The 22,964-nt window shown below is 31.7% G+C and overlaps 1 protein-coding gene and 1 long non-coding RNA gene across 3 annotated transcripts; one reads left to right on the forward strand and one right to left on the reverse strand.

Moving 5' to 3' along the window:
• Positions 1-8,654: 8,654 nt before the first annotated feature.
• On the reverse strand, positions 8,655-10,603 carry LOC145049283 (uncharacterized). The gene is made up of 2 exons (XR_013683253.1): positions 10,399-10,603; positions 8,655-9,008 (listed from the first exon to the last, which is right to left on the reverse strand). It is a non-coding gene; the product is annotated as an uncharacterized LOC145049283 (long non-coding RNA).
• A 5,245-nt stretch (positions 10,604-15,848) lies between these two features.
• Positions 15,849-20,974, forward strand: LOC145052023 (G-type lectin S-receptor-like serine/threonine-protein kinase At4g27290). 2 transcript variants are annotated; one of them, XM_078999842.1, is made up of 9 exons: positions 15,849-16,148; positions 17,295-17,373; positions 17,652-18,989; positions 19,071-19,199; positions 19,304-19,464; positions 19,535-19,745; positions 19,825-20,062; positions 20,142-20,292; positions 20,461-20,974. In XM_078999842.1, the coding sequence occupies exons 3-9, from the start codon at positions 17,726-17,728 to the stop codon at positions 20,770-20,772; spliced, it is 2,466 nt and encodes an 821-aa protein (XP_078855968.1). In that variant the 5' UTR covers positions 15,849-16,148; positions 17,295-17,373; positions 17,652-17,725; the 3' UTR covers positions 20,773-20,974. The 2 variants fall into 2 exon arrangements, with proteins under 2 accessions (XP_078855968.1, XP_078855969.1); XM_078999843.1 differs by having other exon boundaries at positions 17,301-17,373.
• Positions 20,975-22,964: the final 1,990 nt, after the last annotated feature.

Genomic DNA, 22,964 nt, shown 5'->3' on the forward strand with positions numbered 1-22,964 from the left:
CAACAAGGAACTCAAAGGTATGATTCTAGATCTGTTTCAATGTTGTTATTTAACCTAATTAGTCATTAGAAGTCTTGGATTCAAAAGCATGTTTAGTAGAAAGCCTAGATCCAAGCATTAGGGTTTTGCATGCGCACATAGGAAAGTTCTTATGGCTAAAACCCATCAATAATAACATATCAACAAATACACATAATATAAACATATAAACATTCATCGGGCCCCGTCCAACATCGGACCGAAATCCGGAAGCATACTAACATTCCTCGGGCTTTGCCCAACATCGGACCATAATCCAGAAACATACAAATACAGACACATGCAAGAATCACGAAGACATCAAGCATACAAACATTCCTCGAGCATCGCCGGCATCGAACCAAAATTCGGAAAGCATAGAAACATTCATCAGGCACCGTCCGACATCAGATCGAAATCCGGAAACATATAATCATACATATGGGCCGGCATTGGTGCCTTCGACCCGTTCCTATATGAGGAAACACACATCACAAAGCTGAATGCATAATCTTACAGTAAGGAATCTCTAATGGCTGCTTCGAAAAATCCCCGGGCTATCATTACCACAATAACACTTAGACTAAGGGCTTTCTTAGAATTAGATTCATGATGGTTTTTGGGCCCAATTAGGAAGATGGGTTATATTGGGTCCTGGGATGCCATTTAACGATTCAGGTTTTTTGAGCAAATGGGTTGGGCCTTGGTTTTGGGCCAAGTAAGAAAAGGGTAAAATGGTCTTTTACCCTTTAGGAAGCTGGATTATGGAGCGAGCCTCGAATTTTAGGTTATCGGGTTAATTATTAATTAAGGTTGTATTTATTGTTAGATGGTGCGAGGTTATTCGATTCAGCGACCCAAGCAGTTATTTGGTTATCAACAGATTGAGGTGAGTCTCCTCAATGTACCCGTGACTTAAAGGCACCAATGTCGTCCCACTAGGTTATGTTATGTTAGATGTCTTTGTGACTCTTGCATGGTATGTCGGGTAAGGTTTATTTGTATGTTGGGCTAGGCCCATTATACGGCGGGCTAGGCCCATTTATATGTTGGGCTAAGCCCATGGATCAGGAAGGGCTAGGCCTACTGTATGTTATGTAGGTGCTAACTGTCTTTGTGACTCTTATATTTTTCTGATCGGGCTGGGCCCATTGGTTTGGTAGGGCTAGGCCCATTATGGTGGGTTGGGCCCAATGGTATGTATGGTATGTGGTATTTTGGGGAACTCAATATGCTTTGTGCTTACGGTTTTTATGGTTATGATTTCAGGTACTTCCGGTTCGAAAGGGAAGGGTCCGACGTGATTGAAGTACATCCACCCATGTTTTCACGTTGTGATGATTTTGGGATTATACTTTAATGACTGTTTTATTATGAAATACTTTTGGATTTTTGAATAAAAGATAATTAGTGTTTTGATTGAATTAAAATGAAGTTTTTACCTCATAATTTTTGGGACATTACAACGATCCAACTTAAGAGTTGGTCTGATATTCCTTGAGGTTACGAGAATACCTAAGACGAACAAAGAAGTAAGTACGTAAATGACACCTCACTTGAAAGATCACTATACAAGAAGACTTGACGATGATATCAAGGGTCTAAGTATGGAAGGGTGTCACAGACAAAGTTTCCGAAAGTTTTAAGGATAGTCTAGAGAACACCGAAATGATCAAGAATATACGAGGAGTGTATGGAGAGATCGAGAACACCTTATAAGACTCTAGAAGACGCTAGAATATTATAGAAGTTCGTGAAACAATATGGAACAACCCAAAATAATTAAGAAGACGATGAAGGAAGCTAGTACAACTCGAAAGACTTTGGAACAATCTAGAACATGATATATCATGCAAGAGTTACTTAAATAATGTTAGAACATCCTAAAATTCTCTAGGACATCATAGACTAGTATGACATATTCTAGAGTCTTGTAAAGGTCATATAGATATAGTTACAAGAGTCTAGATTAGCGAAGAAATATCGAGATCTAGATCCTTCCTTTGAGGCGGTGTAAGAACCCTATAAATAGGGGTAGAGTCATTTGTAGCAAATCATTGAGAAGTTTACTTGTAACATAAAGAGTTTGAGGTGATATACACACTTGTTTCCCTTGTCGTAGTCTTTAGCCTTAGCTTTTTGCTTGCTAGTTCATTAATACATCACAAAGAGAGAAGTTAGCATGACTTACGCGAAACTAAGCTAAGTAACACACGGTATTCACTAGTTAAAAGAGTCATCCCATGACACGTGGTATCAGTGCCAAACGACGAAAGGAGAGCCAAACAAAGAAGGGATATGTTGATATGGTCATACATGTATAGTTTATCTATTAAATAAAAACGTAATGAAATTTACTAGAAGACCAAATAAACAAATCTTAATATTTACTAAATTGGAAGACCAAGTAAACTAGGAAACAAATCTTATTTCATTAGAATACCACGTAAATTAGGAAACTATATCTCTTGAAAACTCTATAAAAAAACGAAAAACGTAATGAAATTTACTACTCTTCTAACTCAAACATTTAAGTTTAAGAAAACAATTAACTCTAAAAAAATTATTCCGGTTGCCAAAAATAGTAACGCCGTCGCAAAATTGCCTACCTCCTTCACCGATCGTTGCACGGTTCGACACTTATGTACGCTCTATCTTTCCTTTCATCCGCTCGCCGCCTCGCCGGACTGCAGCTCTGACTTCTGCCGGCTGTAGCTCTCCCTCTCCGGTCTCCTCTCCATCGGAGCAAACTTACTAAACTATATATACGGTACTTTTCTCATTCTTTTTTATGTTTTTTATCTCACCGATTATAATTCATATATGAAAAATGAGACTGCAGAGATATGAAGTGTGAAACTTAGATAATAGAAATAATGTAGATTAAACTCTAAAAAGTTGTCAAAATTTATTTTAATTATTAAACAATACTATTTCCTATTTATTACTAAAATAATTGTAATTCTTAGAAAACATCTAAAACATTCGACAATGATAAAAAAACAAATCTGGAAACACAAATATATGTATATGCAATATGTAATTTACGAACATAAAATGGAAACGCGAAAATGTATATAGATTATTTAATTTAAAGCGTAAAATAACCATTAAACTAAATACAACTTTTGTTTATGTCAAAAATTAGTTTCTTTGTTAAATATATTTGTTTATTGTTATTTTGTTTTATCATTTAATGTTATTACGTAACATATCAATAAAAAAATCCAGCTAGTGATGGATTTTTAATATAAAACATGCAAATTCTACTCTACTTTAAATCATGAAAAAACACCTTATTTTTGAAAAAAAAAATAGGTTAAAAATTTTCGTGTTCATTCGGTTTTATTTCGGCTCCCTAGTTTTATGGTCGTGTTCTCATAAGTCACACGGGAAAAAAGTAGTGTCAAACTTGAGTATGTGACACTATGGTAATGATATTGATCTCTTTTGTTTATATAATTTCAATGTGCTATCTTTTTTATCATCTAGACGTTAAGGAAATTTGATCGTTTTTTCTTATCATTTAGAAGTTAGAAATTTGTGCGAAGTGTTTCGATCCCTTCAAAACTACTTATATTTGAGGCTCTAATTATTTATTATTTCGTATCATTTACAAAATAGTGTGAAGTGCTTTGATTCCATCATAAGTTCTTACATTTATGGCTCCAATCAAAAAAGTTTCAAGACAATGCAAATACAAGAAAAGATTACCTTGACTTCACATAGTGTGGAAGATTTCTTTGTTTGAAGGAACCCTTCCTTTCTTTGGACCTTGTATTCTAGAGTAAGGTGACATTTTAACTAATTATGTTAGCTAGGTTTACTTTGTTGGTTATAAGTTTTTTGATTAATTCTAGTAATATGCGTGAAGTTTGTTTATACTCTTTGAATATTAACATAATGAAACTGATTGCAGGGTCTCCTTAAGGAGATAATCTCAAGTACATCTTTTGTATGAGGAGGGTTATTGTACAACTCACAATTGTCCAATGAAGAAATGGTTGACATTGGATATTGCTCAAGGTTACTCAGGATCTTTTCACCATCCAAGCCTATTGTGAAATATATGTCCTTATCACTTAACATTACAAATTCAAGTCCACCCCTAATTCACATTGAGGATGTAATTAACAGAGTTGACCAAGGGGAATTTAGGATTGTGTTCCTAGAACCCATACAAGGCTTGGGGGATATGGTATTAGATGATGTATGACTCTATTTCCATTAAACTCTATAAGCATATATGAATGTTAAAATTAATAATATGTATTTTCATAATTCAGGTACAATCTGACTTGGGTCTTAGCAGAAGCCTATGAACGCATACCATATTCGATATTGAATCGGATGCAATGCTCATAGGCTTTGGAGATAATATCGGAATTGGCGCGCTTCTCGTCAATGACATCATTGCAGATAATGGCCATTTTATGAGCTAGAGAAACAATTCACACCTACACTACGGTGTATGGATGTGTAACGTCCCGATTTTTAAACCAAAATTCTCATTTTTAAAAGATAATATTTCATTCAAACATTCATTCATTCACAAAGAAAACCATTGTTTCATAATCAAAACCCAACCATTCAAAACAGTGTATAAAATAGAACCCATTCAAAACAGTGTATAAAATAGAACATGTGAAAATCTCAAAACATGAAGCTGATACGCGTGTATAGTCAAGCCTTGCCCCTTCCCACAATCTGATGAAGTACTCGAAAAACAGTTAATCCACAACTATAATCCAAATCTTAGTGAGTCCCCTAAAATGTCACATACCACAATACACATATAATGCATACAAAAAAATGGCCCATAACCTATCGTCGTTCTGCCATATATTTTTGACTCGCAACCTTTTACTGTTCAGTCAACCCCTTGGGTATCTTTGACTAACAGCCTTTTGCCCTTTCCTTCATCAACCCTCCAAACATAACAACTATTGAATCACATCCTTACGCCGTTACGACAATGCCTTGGTATCTTTGACTCACGACCTTTTTCCGTTTGGTCATCAACCCTCCCAAACATGATATCATCCAAAAAAGAAAACAACAAACATACATAAGACTAAACTAGTCTACCAGTATAAGAATATACTAACAAGTCGTATATTCTATCATGCAAGGATATCCACTGTCATACGAGGTATGGTGAGGAAACCCACTTGAACAATGCCGGAACAAATGTCTACAGTCCAACTGGCGGTTCCACTGGCGAGCAAATGCGCCAAACAAGAATCAACCTATAATACTATAGATGATCAATAACTATGGAAATTTGGTAACTAAATAAGTAGATCCTTCACTAATCCCAATAACACTAAAATGACCATCAAATAAGGATTAGTCGGTCAAGACAATCGGGAGGCAAGATCATTTCAACATATAGCCTTTTTGAAATCCAACAACCAGACCAACCTGTCTATCTAGACACCACTCCCATAAGTAGATTAAGCAGTATAATAATTGGGATTAACGATTAATCTAATACACAAGTTCATAATAAAGACAACGGGTGTACTCCATATTCAATTATACTTAAGCGAAAGTGTAACTTAATCGATTGAAGAAATCCGAATAGTCGCGAGCAAAACATTGATGTTGACTTTCTTATATCCTTCTAAAATTTCTAGAGCTTTGCTAACTAAACTACATACAAGAATTAGAATCGTGAGGGACTGAAATGCTCGAGGGAGAGAGCACGCGCGCGTGCGCGAGATATATATATATATATATATATATATATATATATATATATATATATATATATATATAGAGAGAGAGAGAGAGAGAGAGTGTGTGTGTGAGAGAGAGAGAGAGAAAGACTCTATGAAAAAGAATGGAGCAAGCAAATGAGGAGGGTGAACCTCCTTTTATAGGTTGAACTTCTGAAAAGACGCATCAGACCTAGAGGTACATGTCGCGCCCTATGACCAGGCCTGACATATTTCTTCGTGCATGCAACCTTTTTTATTGTGTACGCAAACTCGACTGCAGATGTCATGTGCATTAAATGCGGTTCCCTGCACATTTGTATTGGCGTCTACTACAACTTTCATGTTGAACACTTTGGCTAAAAAACAATATATTTTCACTTCATTTTTTATAAACAACAATTTATACCTTTTAACTACGAAAAGTGAAAACGGGGTGTTACATGATGCATCTAATTTGCTTAACAAGGTTTCCGAAAAGGAATACTTGAACAAGGTGGAGAGAAGTGGGAGATTCTTAAGGGAGGCGTTAACCATGTACCTGAGCACGCATCATCATGTTGTAGAGATAAGGTCAATTGGACTCGTTGCTTATGTTCAACTAAACGTGGATGTGCATCCACTGATCATAACATATCAAAAGCTAGGCCTTCAATTGGACTTTGGGGGAATGTCCAACATCATTTGAATGATGCCATTTGATGAGATCACCGACCTACGAATTGATGAAGCTGGGAGTATCTTCCATAAATCCATGATAATAGTAAGCTACTAGAATGTATGATTCTATTTTGTTTGACCAAGTTGTTTAAGATACATATGACTCTATTTCGTACTAACTTACCTTTATCATGGGTTAAAGTTGAGTTCAAAGTGGAAAATTTAAAGGTTTATTCTTTATGTGTGATTTATATGTTGATGTGCAGTTGGTTTTTTGTGTATTTGAGTTGGTGCTAAATTTGTGTGGTTTAAAAGTATGGGAGAAATTAGAGAACAATAGAAGACAAGAAATGTGCACTTGCATTGAAAATTAATAGACAGATGACCATTTTTTGCCTATATAGTCGAGGTCATGAGGATTACAGGAAATGATCCAATTTAACTTATTTAAGTAACCATAAATTACAAAATATATCATCACAACATATAATGTGTATTTCTTTTTTCCCTTTGCATCTAATCTAATGTTTTTAAATTTTTTTGTCTACTTTTAAATTTAAAATGTTTATTATTTAACAATTCTTAAGTTAAATGACACATTTTATGCATTGTCCGTGATCTATTTTGTTTTAACGATTTTTGTTTAAGTTTTTCCTACATTTTAATAGAAAAAATGAAATGTTTTCTTTAAATTTTGGATTTGTTCATCGGATTATGGATATATAATTATCAAATTATGTACTTTTTATTTGACAAAAAGCTAGTCTGAATCAAAATTTATTCGGTGTAAGATGCCCTATTATCGAACAAAATGGAAAACTTTTTCATAGAATCAAAAGTTGGTTATACATGTGTAAATTTCGGTCATTTTTTTGATTTTCTTCAATTATTATTAACATATGGGAAGTTATATTTGTATAATAATATACAATAATATTAAATTAAATTAAGGCTTTATATATTTGTAAAAGAAGATTATTTTGTTATATGAGTTGAAAAAAACCATTTTGTTCATGACCACCACCATCAAAGGGTTGTATACCCCTCTTTCTACCCCGCAACATCATTGGGAAGATTTGAGTATGAAATGATGAGTTTTCTAGGTTACAAATAAGAATATTTACACACCGGTATCATAATCATATTATGGGTACATGCAACCTAGAAGTTTATGACTTTTTCTCGGATTATAGCAACATACTTATGAAACAAACTTCTAACCCATGTAAATCGAAAAAAATACAAAGTTAGATCACATATTTTTTTTTAAAATCGAATAATGCAAACAAATCTCTTTGAATATCCTTTGGAAAACAAGCATCAATAGTGTGGATGTCTCTAACGGTTCACACCTAAACCGTAGAAACCCTAGGATCTAAATATATGAGAAAGGAGGGAGAGTAAAACCAATTTCTCTATGTGTGTATGTAGGGTTCGGTTTTGCTAGGGTTATAGACCATATTTATAGATGGTGAAAACCTTAATTTGAACAATAAAATAATAATATTTTAAATCAATTCAAAATTAGTTTTCATATCAACTTCAGGAGGCTTCCAGAACCCTTATGATTCTCAAAACCGTCCAAGGCATGGGAGGTTCTAAAATTGTCTCCCTTGCTCAGCTACTAAACAATTGTAATTCTACTCTTGTATTTTTAATTAATTCTAATTAATACAAAATTAATTTATAATTAATTCTGATTATTAATTATTTCTAATTAATATATTAATCATATAGTATATTAACAAATCATTTTATCTATTTCCTAATATAAATTCTAGCTTATGAGGACAACAAAAAAAGACTATACTTTTATTCACTAAAATAATACAAATTTAGTTAAGACATTAGACACCTTAATCCAATAGTTTTATTATGGCTCTCCTTTGGACTCAAAGAGGTAAAGATTCGATCATGGAGGTTGTTATCAGGTTCTCGAAGATGGCTCATTTTATACATTGTCAAAAGAATAGTGTTATTTGGAGAGTCGTTTGGGAATTAAGTATAGCAAGTAGGATCTTTTAAAACTTATATAACATGTTGGGTATATATCTCCCTATCTAATAAATAAATAGTGTTAATGTGCTTATGCCATGTGTCAAACACTTAACCCAATATTATGCCACGTGTCGTTGTTTTGCTTCTCCAATATCAATTTCAGTACAAAAGTTACCAAATACTAATTACTGATTTACTAAACTCACCGATTGCAAATCCTAAAATTTTGCACATTTTACTTAAATTAATTGCCTGTAGTCCATAAAATCTGGTTTTAAAATTTTAAATTTTAAATTTCAATACTATCATCTGTAAATAAAGTATACAATAAATTTGTCCAACTAAAAACTGGGTATCAAATCATTAATTATCGGTTTAAAGCTAATATCTCCTAATTTTATAATTTTTTGGACGATGAGCAAATGAAAAGTATACAAATATATACCTTCATACGATAAGAAAGCCTTCACAGTTTCATCATTCGTCTCATTCCTGTTTCTTTTTCCTGATTTCATTTCATATTCTGCTACTAAACAAGTTCAACACAACAAGTATTCCATCTATTTCTTCCCGTTTCCTGTTTGTTTCTTCACATCTTCAAATCTACCACCACTGGAAACACAAAGACAATAGAAAACAATGATACGTTAGTCCTTATAGTAATCTTCCGATATCGGTTTGCTTTCTCATCTTCTATCACACAAAATCAGTAAATCACACTGAAAAACAACAAATGAACCTATTATTTCTTATTAGTTTCTTGTGTTGATTGTTTTTTATATGTTGATAACAACAATGTAGTTTTGTAGAATTATAAAAGTAAAATATTCAAATAAGAAATATATGAAACTATGTTGTTGTCATTAGACTAAATTCATGAATTTCCATCCTCCTTTTTTATTTTTTGAATCGATAATGATGGATTTGTCTCACTAACTTTTTTAAGTATTCATCACATTTGTTTTCTTGACTAAATGACCATTTTATCCCTTTCATTTTTTCAAATATAATTTGATTTTTTTTCTAATAACAACAATCACTTTCTGTTTGAGTTGTTCTTGGAAAATAAGTTATATAATTTATTTTGGTTCACGGTTGATGTTCATTCAAACTCATATTTTGCACCAAATGATGGTGGCCATTGCAATGACCTTGCATTTTCGAATCCATTTTTTCACTAATTAAAAAACATGAGGGTAAAATAGGAAACAAAGGTACGAGGATTTATATAAAGCTTTGTTTTTCAAAGGAGAGAGAACTTTTTTCTATAATTTATTATCCTCCTTAATAAATGAAGGTTTTTTTGTCACATGTCAATCTCTCATGAGTTTTGACACTTGTCATTTTGTGGTATTTTTGAAATAAATATTATCTACTTGTCAATTTTTGGTTTGTTTCAATTTTTAAAATTAAAGTCATATAGTATACATGTAAAGTACTATCAAATATCATATATATGATGTTAAATTGCAATAAATACGTTTATTCATTTCTTATTTTAAAGTTGTACATTAAAAATATTTTCTATTTACACTTTAATTTAATGTTTAAATTTTTTTTAAATCAACCCGTATAATACACGGGTCGCACACCTAGTAAAATATTATCTAAAACTAAATAACTACAACATTCTTTTGTGTAAATTTAGTCAAGAAAACACAAAATCCCAGAAAACCCACTAAAGAATAATAATCAAAGACATGAAATTCATCAGAGTTTAACAAAGTGGGATCAATTTGAACCGAAATACGAAACTTAAAACGTAAGGAAACAGAATCTTAACAGATGAGAAAATAAGAAAAGATTAATGTACTCAACCAAGCGGGAACTTTGAAATCCCAAAATAAAATTACATTACCGGGAATTATAAAATTTTAGAAGATACAAGAGATAAATTCGGGATGTAATTTTGCACCACAATAAAAGGTTAAATACTAACATATTAACTCTTCCACCTCAAACGATTTCCGTCTTCTCCAAAAATATAACCCTAATTTGTTACCTGTTAAAATCGTAGCTTCATACGATCTTCATGGTTGAATATATCTCCAAAGTTCCTCCTTTCATTTTGAATCGGAAATCACAGCAAATCGCACCTCTTGTTGTGCACCGATTTTTCTTCCGAACATTTTCAAGGAGTTCGATTTTCTTTGTGTTATTTTTCATCCCTTTAAGAAATCGTATGGAGCAATCTGGTATAAGCTCTCTTATTCATGCCTAATTTAAAGTTATAATATAGCCCTTTTACTTTTAAATAACACCATCTTGGTATTTTGTTTTTTATTTTTTTCCTAACAAGATTTTGGAGCTATATAATTACTTTTTTTCTTTAAATTATTTTTTTTAGCTTGAATCATAGATACGTTTATAACTTTTAGTTAGTTAACACATATTAATATTATAAACACTAATTTAAAAAAACTATATGATTCATCTTCAAGTTTTTTACAATCCTAATTACACTACAAATATTTTTGTTTAATTTTCCATTTTCTATTTATAATAACTATAAATACATAAAAGAATGGAATGAATCAAAACATTATCATTTAAACCAAAAATATATACAAATTTTGTTTCTAAAGAAGTTTTTAGAAATTTATAAATTGTTTGTAAAATATTAGTTTTCATAACATGTTTTATTATTATTATTAATAAGAATTTGTTAATTTTTCTTATAAAATTTCTTATTTTTTTTATAATATATGTTTATTTTAAAATTTTTATTTTTCTTAATTTTTTTATTTATATATTATTTTTTATTTTATAACCGTGGTTTCCACGGATTATAAACTAGTGAAAATAATAAATATATATAACTTCCACAAAATAGCATGTCATTGGAAACTTTATTGCCAAATTTGAGTTCTAATCATTTGGTTTTTGTTTGTATAAAAATGTACGGTAAAATTAATTTTTAGTGACATAAAAATCAAAATCTATGTTTTTTTTATACTAGCCGTTTACCCACGTCAAACGACGGGTACGAATAATTGTTACATTATTTCTTATACGCAAATAGTTTATAACATTTAAATAGTTATCAATAAGAACAATGATAGCATAAATGATTTTAGTAAGATTAAAAAGTGAAGAGTTAGGATAATTATATTTTAGTTTTTAGTTTCTTTAAGAAAGAAATGCTTCGAATTAATGCATTATAAGAATAAATTGATAATTTAAACCCAAAATATTAAAAAAAATATTCTAACTTTTATATAATTTAGGGATTAAAATTATGATTTTTAGTAAAGAGCTCTATAATCATTTTTAATGGATTAAAATCACATTAATACGTGAGGAAAATCACTAATCACAATCAACCATTAAACCAAAAATTACAGTAGCATCACAAGCTGAAAACAATACTTAACTAATATCAGTGGTTTACACAATATGATTAAGTTAGTACATAATACACACTTTTAACTAAGATAATAATATTTTAATAAGATTAGATTAGAGCAACACACTAAATTATTTTTTTTTAACAAATATACATACAAAAAACCATCATAATACCAACTTACCACACATGTTTTCTATATTTTCTACATAACAACTTAAGTGGATAGCATATGAAGCAGGGCATCACCTTTTGCCACATTCATTATTCAATCTCGACATGTATCTGCTTTAGTAACTCTGCATTAGTAACTCTGACCATATTTGACTCCTTCAATGCTTAAATACTTCATTTCATTCACTTCTTGCTCTTGAACCAGCAACCATACACTTCATTAGCCAACCAAACATCTCTTGCATCTCTTTACTTGAGATTTAATATTTGCTAACCATGCGACTAAATGTCAGAACTGGGTGCACATTGAAGTACAAAATATGCAAAAGGTCAAAATATCTCTATTTTTGTGCTCTAATCATCTGTATATTTAAACTGTATGAGACTTTTATCAACGGAAGAAAATTCTACAATTTAATCTTTTGACCAATGGCAACATGAATGCACTTGCTTCTATCTAAAAAATAAGATATCAATGCACGCATTCTATAAGATTCTTGTATTTGTAATTCAATTGGAAAATTTAGATCAATATTCCCTTAGATTTCAAATTTCGTTACTAATCTTTGTTTTTCCCCGGAATACAAATTTGACTTAGGATAATATCTTACACGTGGTTTTCTAAAAAATCTCTATACTAATAAAAGAGTAGCTCTTTTGTCAAGTGTCACCATATTAGACATCTTAATTAATGTGTCGCCACTTGTCAATCTATTAGTTTTCCATTTTAAATTTATTAAACCTCCTCATTAATGTGATTCTATTTTAAATTTTAAATTATTGTTTTCATTAATTCACAAATAAAAAATATCTAATATATATTAAAAATTAATTTTATATATTTATTTGAATCAATGATTATAATTTCACATAACTAATAAAAAATATCTCTTAAATTAATAATTTATTTAAAATAACTTATTAATAATTTTGAGTTTTTACTATAAAAGTTTGATTAATTTTATAACTGTGGTTCCCACGGGTTATAAACTAGTAGATTATATATTTCAAATTAAAAAAAAATATAAATGGTTTTTAATTTCATTTTGGATCCGATCCTCGGTTTAGTTTTTAAGTATTGTATCGGTAAGTTCTTTTTGACCGATAAGGATAAATAAAAACTTAATTGAACCCAAAAATATTCGGTGTTTGTTTTGGTTTCTCGGTTTTGATTTTCATTTTTTTGGGATTTAGGTTTACTTTTGGCTCACACTTAATCCATATTCAAGTGCATTCTCTTTCTTCTATTTAGATGCGATTAATATACTCACAAGCGTGCTTTAGGTCTAAGAGTTGACACTACTTCCTACATATCAACTAATGTATAAATAAAGTTCATTAATATTGATAAATATAGTTGTGTAGTATAACCATAGAAAAGACCCATGATTCAACAGAGGATATAGACCATTTTATTGGGATTCCAAAAAAATCTAGATTGGGTTCTTTGACTATCTTTACCCTGCATTTTCAAAAACCAACATTATCTACAAACTAAAAAAACATAAAAAGAATACTTTAGATCCATCTTTAACAATATTGTTCATTTCAAGCAAAAACACACAGTTCATCACTTATGGTGCATCTCATGCTAGCAATGTGTGTCAATAACATATGAGAAGACCTATTTGTAAATATCATGTATCATATACCTGTGTATAATGGATATTTTCTATTCTTGAGAGGTGGCTTATTCTCCACAGGAGGTCATCACAATTTTTAATGAATCCTATTGAATAATTGTGCCAAATCTGCAAGACATGAACTCTTGGAATTTAGAAAAGGGTGATATAATTGAAACAGGGGATAATACATACAAACCGAAGATTTTCTTCAAAAATTTATCCTAACATAGAAAACACACAAAATTAGTAAAAATGGAGATGAATAGAACAAAAAAATCAGTAAATATCATACATTAACTATAAAACATAAATTGAAATCATATAAAAAATATCTAAATCGAAATAAAATGCAAACATAAATCTAGATCAAACATAAAACATAAAACACAAATCGAAAAACAAAATAATCAATCAAAATTAAACAGACATCAAGGCTCGAAAATAGAAACCTATATCTAACCTGCTAAACCCGAAATTTAACACAAACATACCCCAATAATAGCTTTTGCAATATATAGAGGACGTATAAGATCTCAAAATACATAGCATAAAATTAAGGCTATGTTTGGCGGACTAACTGAAAAGCTAGTTGTTAGCTGAAAAGCTAGCTGATGGCTGAAAAGCTAGTTGTTAAATAAAAAGTAGCTGATAGCTGAAAAGCTAGCTGATAAAAAATAACGTTTGGTAAAACTAGCTGAAAAGCTAGCTGAAATATATAAAATTACATAAAAGGACATGTAAGAATATGTGTTTCTATAATTAATTAAGGGGTGTATTTGGAAAATTTTAAAAAAGCTCCTAAAAAGCTAGTCTAAGTAGCTTTTCAAAAAGCTAGCTTATCAGCTACTTTTTGGCTTACCAAACACGACAACATAAAAAAACTCGAAAAATAAGCTAGCTTATCAGCTAGCTGTGGCGCGCCAAACACAACCTAAATGTCCAAAGAACCAAAAGGGTATCGTTGTTGAAACAAAAAGGGAAAGTATCATTTATGGAGAATATTGTAATCTGGCCGATAGAAATGGAAAGAAAGGGTGAATGAGGCGACAGAAGCTGATAAGTAGAGTCGATTAGGGTTGTTGATCGAAAACATAAAATATCAAGAACCATCTGCGATTAAACAACGAAAAAACTACAAAATTTCTTTGAGACCTTACATCAAACACTTTGGGTGCATGTTTCGTAAACCCTCAGAATAACTGCAAACCCATCTTCTTGTACTAACCTGGGAGTGGGATGAAAAAAGCAAATTTAAGGTTCTAGCTCGAATTCAGAAAAAAAAACTAATGAAAGCAACAAACCAATGCTCATACATGATTTCAGAGCTGGAGTTAGTGTTGGCACAATCAAGCGATGATGGTGCTTACCTGAGGTGGTGGTCCGTGAGATAGGTGGAAATTTAGGGGAAAGATTCAAGATCCGAGAGATGGGTGCTGAGAATATGGAATTCAATTCTCAAATTCAAAATTGATTGTAATTTGTTCTTCACTGATTATCTTACGTGATGCAGAAATTATGGTTTTGTAAATGGAAGGATGGTTGGGAATATTATGTAAAAGGAGGCGATGATGATTAGGGTGGGTGAGGATGGCTGAGGATGGTTGAAGGATGAACGACGATGGTTAACGGTGACTGCATCGATGGTGATGACAGCATTGGTGAACGGTGTTAGTCACTATCTTCAAAGAGAGAGTGTAAATATGTGATGTGATGGTGGCGTGGTGGTACTGGGCGGCTGAAGCAAAGATGGCGGTGTATTGTTATAATGGGCGAGACTTGAAGCATGGACGCTAAGTTTTTCTGAGTTCTACCATGGGAAATGGGTGATATAGGCGACAGGGAGCCGATACGTTGGCCTGAAAATTGGGGATTTGAATGAGCTCCCATATTTCAAGTAAAAATCGGAGAGATGGCCATTAGAATTAGTCTTCATATTGACTCACCCATCTTATATCCAGATTTTATGGAAAAGATAGATGATATACATAGATGAATCTAACAAATTTAATTGGTTTTGACCGGTTCAAATTGCAAAAATTGATGGAACACTGGTTTAACTTTGACTCGTTCATTTGTTTGACCTGATAAGTTTATGATGCATAAATTGATTGTAAATAGCATAAAAAGATTTGTACAACTTAAAATTCAACATTTTGACCAAAAATACTTTATAAGGTAAAATAAATATATTTAATTAGTTATTTGTATAAAGATATATATAAAAACAAAAATTATTTTTTTAATATTTAATTAATTTTTTATAATAAAATCTGAATTCTTGGATACAAAAAGTTTTGAAAAGCAAAATCCCAACCACCCCAAAATAGAAACTTCAAATATGCTCGATCTTCAAAGTTCTCTCAATTTGTTCTTTAGTAGGAGGGGATTACACGATAATTAATGTAAATGCTCGCGAGATCCCGATCCGTTTCACATATAATTGGACCATCGATTCGAGAGTTTTGCGTGGAACATGATGAACGGGAATCCCAATTTCAGATCAAAGCTTAGGAAGATGGAATTCCCAGTTCCATGGTGGAAGCATCGTGCCAAGACTGATTCTTTTCATATCTTTCCTCGATTACGAACTCAAACTCATGTTCTTCGGTACGCTTAACTGCCGCTTAATGTTTAACAATTTCACCGTTCATAAAATCATCTGGAACTAAAACGTAGTTCGAACTGAGAGTCGCACGGTTCATTACGGATTTGAAATTTTGAAAACCTAATATAGTTCTTGTTGAGTGATTGTATATATATGTTCGTTTTAGCTCTTCAATCACAGTAAAAGAAAGAAATTTGAACGCCTTTTGCTCTTGTTCAAGAGTGACTGTATATATTTGAAAGAAAGAAATTTGACTTATATCATTATATGAAGTCATCCTTGTCCATTCATTATAACTTACATTTCAATCCTTATCCAATTCGGCTGCTTCCTTTTATGTAAAAGTCACAAAATCCATACATTAAAATATCCTCAATCTTCATCCAAGAACATTCGACATCATCCTGGAGATACTCTTTAATCAAGGAACACCTTTTTAACTTCAACCAATGAAAATTCAAACCCCCACCTTTGTTTGAATCAACATGAAGTAACTCATGTATACATATATTAAATGTGAAAATCGTAACAGAAGTAGGTGCTGTTTTTTTTACTTGACGGAGACAAGACTTAATCTGGCAAAGGTCTCCTAAATGCAGAAAGAATAACTTTCATAACTGTTTACAAACTTGAACTTATTTATTATATCATAGTGAGCTGTCAATCTCTTAAATATTTTTTAAATATCACTTATCAAGACAACGCATCATCCAGATAGCAATTAAGGGGAAAAAACTGTGCCTTTCTTGAACTTGTTGTTAAATGCAAATTGTAAGAGTTGTACGGGTCAATTATCTTATCCTAAATAGGAAAAGCCACTAATTATAGAAAATTTGGAATGAACTTTAGTAATCACTCAAACTACCATAAAAGCAATTACTTGACCTATTACTTGGATCCAAGTGGCACTCACTACGGGTGGACGTGGATCCGAATATCCGATCCATGACCCAAAAACCAACTTACTTGGATCAAGATTCCCCATATCTTCGCTATCATTAATTACATTCATCAAGCTAGCATTAGTTTCCAATATTTGTGGGGCTGAGGGGACATAACATACTTCTTTCCTATATCTGTCTTTTATGATCAGCTTGATGCTTATCTATAAAAGATGTTTATTCAACATAATATAGTACCTTGATTAGTTTCAGCAATGAAGATATTGAAGCAGAGATCATGTTTTCTGCAGTTGGTATTGGTGTCTCATTCTCATCATCTAGACAGGTACAAGAAAGTTATATGACATGCTTTGTTTGTTATTCTTGATAGTTTCTATTCTCCAAGTTTTAGAGCCATTCCCTTAACTTTAACATCAAATAGGCTCATCTTTTTCTTATATGCAAATAGCTACAGCTCATTTTATATAGCTTCTCAATGCTAGTCTACATCAATTCATCTTACGTAACTTCATTTTTTTACAAATCTTTTTTATGATCAGCTTGATTTGGAATAAACAAGAAAGTGATATGTGCTTGATTAGTTTCTTTTATTTGAAAATGCAGCTTCCAATGCAAAAAGCTTTGGGCCCTCAAAACGGGAAGGAGTAAGGACTGACTTGGTTCCATAGTTCATAAAGATGGGATTAGTAGATGAAAGAGGGTTGTTTTTGTTTATCATATACCTTTCACTTTCCATTCAAATTGGTTGTGGTTGGAGTGACACTTTCACTTCAGCTATTCCATTGAAGGATGGAAACAGAAACACCATAGTTTCCTCTGGTGGAATCTTTGAAATAGGATTCTTCAGCCCCATGAATTCAAAGAACAGGTATATCGGTATATGGTACAAAAAAATACCAACAAAAACTGTGGTTTGGGTAGCCAATAGAGATACCCCTCTTACTGACAAATCAGGTGTGTTCAAGTTGACAGATTCAGGCATTCTTAGCATTTTGAATCATAAGAACACAATCATATGGTCTTCTGATAACACCTCAAGAACAACAAACAATCCAATCGCACAGCTTTTAGATTCTGGGAATCTTGTTGTGAGAGATATGAATGATGTCATCTGGCAAAGTTTTGATTATCCAAGTGATACCTTTCTACCTGACATGAAGATAGGGAAAGACTTAGTGACTGGGCATGAGAATTATATCACATCATGGAAAAGTGATGATGATCCTTCTAAAGGAGATTATACATATGGATGTGATCTTCGTGGGTACCCACATCAAGTTATTAAAAAAGGACAGATTCTGTTATACCGAAGTGAACCCTGGAATGGAATTGATTTCGGTGGGATTTCAGTCCTACCACAGAATGCTATTTACAAGTTTGATATGGTTTTTAATCAAAAACAAGTGTTTTTTACTTACAAAATGATAAACTCATCCATGATATCAAGGTTGACCATGAATCGATCAGGTGTTTTGCAACGTTGGGTGTGGTCTGACCAAGTCAACAATTGGGTTGTTTACTTTTCTAAACCAACACCAGATGGTTGTGATATGGTATGTGGTGCTTCTGGTAGTTGTAACACTGATAGCTTCCCAAAATGTGGGTGTTTGGATAAATTTGTGCCAAAGTATCAAAATGAATGGAATGGAGATAATTGGTCAAAGGGTTGTGTGAGGAGGAAACCTTTGGATTGCAAGACTGATGGGTTTATAAAACATCAAAATGTTAAATTACCTGACCCACAAAATTCATTGTTTTATGGGAATTTGACACTTGTGGAATGTGAGAAGTTATGTGTGAAAAATTGTTCGTGTATGGCGTATGCAAATATATTTAAAAAAGGATTCGGGTGTATGATTTGGATGGGTAATTTGGTTGATATTCAAGAAGCTCCATCTTATACTTTTGAAGTCTATATCAGGGTAGCCATTTCTGAATTAGGTAACATGATATGATTATGCAATATGCATTACAATTTAGAATAAATATATATTTATTCTGATTGGTTAAATGGTGTTTCAGGTTCTCATAAGAAGAAGCGGAAAGTAATTCCATTAATCATGGCATTAGTTGGTGGGTTGTCGATCATTTTGGGCTTGATTTTATTTATTTGGAGAGAATTGATGAAAAATTCAGTGCCAAAGGGTGAAGGTAAGAAATATCAAGCTTATAGTAAAAAAAATAACAAAAAGGGTTGTTATGACTTATGATTATGAAGAAAATGTTATTATTAAATCAGTGTTGTATTATTTTAGATGAAAGGATGGGAAAGGATACTGATCAACTTTACAAAAATGAAAGCCAGAAGGATGATCTCGAGTTGCCATTGCTTAATCTATCAGAAATAGCAAAAGCCACACATAATTTTTCATTTGATAATAAGCTTGGAGAAGGTGGCTATGGACCTGTTTACAAGGTTAGCTATTTATTCAACCAATTGCATAATTTTTCCTTCTAATATTTTTCACATATATACAACAACTCAGGGTGTTCTTCCGGATGGAAAAGAAGTGGCTGTGAAGCGACTCTCAAAGACATCAAATCAAGGGCTTGATGAATTCAAAAATGAAGTTATTTGCATATCTAAATTTCAACATAGAAATCTTGTGAGGCTTCTTGGATGCTGCATTCAAGGAGACGAAAAGATGTTGATCTATGAATACATGCCCAATAAAAGCCTTGATTACTTCATATTCGGTTTGTTTCTTTTCCTTTTTATAATACTGCAATCAACTTTTAATATAGATTAAATAATTAATTGGTTTATTAAATACAGATGAAAGCCGAAGAAAGTTACTTGATTGGGCAGAGCGGTTCAACATTATGAATGGAATAGCTCGAGGGTTGCAGTATCTTCACGAAGATTCAAGATTAAGAATTATTCATAGAGATCTCAAAGCAAGCAATATTTTGCTTGATTTTCATATGATTCCAAAAATATCCGATTTTGGAATGGCAAGAAGCTTTATAGGAAACGAGACACAAGCAAATACCATGAAAGTGGTTGGAACTTAGTACGCATCTCTCCCGTAATTTTCTTATTTATTTATTTTATTTATTTATTTATTATATATTTTTATTTTCATTTTGTAGCGGTTACATGTCTCCGGAGTATGCAGTGGACGGACTTTTCTCGGTAAAATCAGACGTATTTAGCTTCGGTGTTTTGGTGTTGGAGATTGTTACCGGAAAGAAAAACAGAGGATTCTTTCACCATGACCACCATCATAACCTTCTCGGCCATGTAAGCGAACTCTTCTAACTTTCTTCACTTAATGGGTTGAATGGGTTAAGCACTTAATCCAGACAACTATATGTGGTTGTCTATTTTTGACTTAATCTAGATAGAATAACTTTATTCACTTAATGGGCTGAAGATTTTTTTTTTTTTTATAATTATTGTTGGTTGTAGGCATGGATACTTTATCAAGAGGGCAGGTCGGTGGAGCTAATTGATGAGAATTTAAGCGAGTCGTGCCATTTATATCAAGTGCTGAGATCAATTGAAGTTGCTTTGTTGTGCGTTCAAAGAAATCCGGAAGATCGGCCGAGCATGTCTTCAGTGGCGGTGATGCTCAGTAGTGATAGTCAACTGCCACAACCCAAGCAGCCTGGTTTCTTCTACACGGAGCATCTCCCTCAGCCTCAAGATGACATGTCATCTACCACTCGTGCACCCTCCTCAACTACTGCAATCACCATTACACTAGTACATGCTCGTTGACTATATATATATATATATATATATATATATATATATATATATATATATATATAATATGCAATGACAGTTATGCTAGTAAACGTATGTAAAATATAAAGTACAATTTAACAGCTGAATTGTTGAATTGTACTTCCTTTTCGCCTCGAAACTTTATGAAATTAGTTTTTATTTTGGTACATTAATTGGAGCTGTATTTATTTAAGGACCATCTATGCAAGAAATTCTTCATAAAGACCAAACCTAATACGTTTTGCCAAACATAGGAACCATTAATGTAATTGTCTTTTTTATTTTATATTAATATTATTTATGTAGTTTCAAATTTTTGCATAGTTGGTGTCGATCCATGTAAAATTTCCTTCCCTTCCAACCCTAGCACACAACTAGTTATTTCATTGTCCTCTATGATTCCGTCCCTTTCTTTTGCTTTCATTTTCATTCCCTTCCCTTAATTTTAAAAGTGAGAAAATGGTGCTAGGTTTTGGGAAGATCTTTAGCAAATTGGTAGAGGTGAGAAAGATTTCAACTATGAAAAATAAATAAATAAAAAAAAGTTGATTTTACTTTAAATTGGTGGTGAGAAATATTTCAATTGGAAATCAAATAATTTATTAATTAATATATGAAATCCTTTTGTTTTAGATTTTCAAAAAAGTAAGAAATAACTTTAAGAAAAGCCAACTGGATGTTCACGTGGAGACTTTTGACAGGTTAGTTATGCTTAGTCATTATCTTAAACTCTAAAACCAGGTTAAAAAAATAGAATATTGATATAACTAACAGGTCTAGACTACAAAAATAAAAATAAATAAATAAATAAAGTGCCTTTTTAAAAGCAAAGCCGAATAAATAATATTACCCGCTTACATTCATAAATTTGATTATATCGATCATAAATAATTGAAAAAGAGCCGAGCCCTTGAGTTAGAATCATCTTAGACATATATTCAAAACTAATTTGTTTTAACGTCAGAGTCATATTCAAAAACTAAAACATATTATTGTGACATCAAGTCACTAGTCATTTTAACAATTCAGTTTCTTACAACAGAATTTTGTATGTATCCTCAGTTAATTATTTGGTTCCCAATATCATTGCAATAAAAAATCATCTTGTTGAACCACGATTAAGTCCTAGGAAGAAAAATGAAGCGATATAAAGGAATTTTCGGGCTTTTGGCAGCATTGCATGATCAGACGAAGAGACAAACTGATTGAGTGATTGGGACAAGTTTTGATGTGGTTTTAGGCCTTGTAAACAGCTAGACAGAAAGCTGCCAGATTTGGCAGCCCAATTTATGGGGCATGGCCCATTCCTTTTAACACCTTTTCTTATTTTCTTTGGGGCTTGGAAATATACGTAAAGCAAATTTATCTTTATCAGACCATTTCTAAAGTCTAAACTATATCCCGCAGCCCATAAATGAATATTCCAACATCTCGTTATGGCAGAGTAGGATTAAAAGCCCATCAGGTCTTATGGAACTATGGAAGCCAACATATTATGATATTATTAACTATTTGTGAAACCATGCATCGTATGGCTTAATTAAAAAATATTAAATATAAAAGTCAAAATATTTAAGAACTTTAAATTTATAAGAAAACTAGGTGTGAGACCCGTATGTTATACGAGTTTGATAAAACAAAAATTAAATATAAAAGTTTAAACAAAAATTTATTTAAATTTGAAAATTTTGATTTGAAATTTAAAATTTAAAAGGAAACATATTAAATACTATATGAGTACTAATATTGTAATTTGTTGATTATTTTCAATTAAGACAATTATTAATTGAGGTGTAAATATGATGTGTTAATTAAGAAATGGTAAAAAAAAATAATAAGAAAATGACAAATGGAAAAACGGTTAATCAAAAATACCAAAAAATGACATGTATCCAAGTTAATGAAAGAGTGACACGTGACAAAATTATTTTCATTTATTAGGAAGGATAAGAAAAATAATGAATTATTATAATGCAAATGTTTTTTTTAATCTTTTAGATATAAATAAATAATTTAAATAAATAAAAAAATTAATGAGCTTTAATTTTGGGAATTTTGAAATTAAAAGGTAAACTCGTTAATGAAATTGATATCTATTTATTACTACATTTATTGCAATTATTGCATTAAAATATTATATGAAAATTAACAAAATAGAATAATTCATAAAATGACATGTGGAA

The sequence above is a fragment of the Lactuca serriola genome, chromosome 5 (assembly GCF_051521515.1).
Source record: "Lactuca serriola cultivar US96UC23 chromosome 5, Lser_US96UC23_V15, whole genome shotgun sequence".
Taxonomy (NCBI): Eukaryota; Viridiplantae; Streptophyta; class Magnoliopsida; order Asterales; family Asteraceae; genus Lactuca; species Lactuca serriola.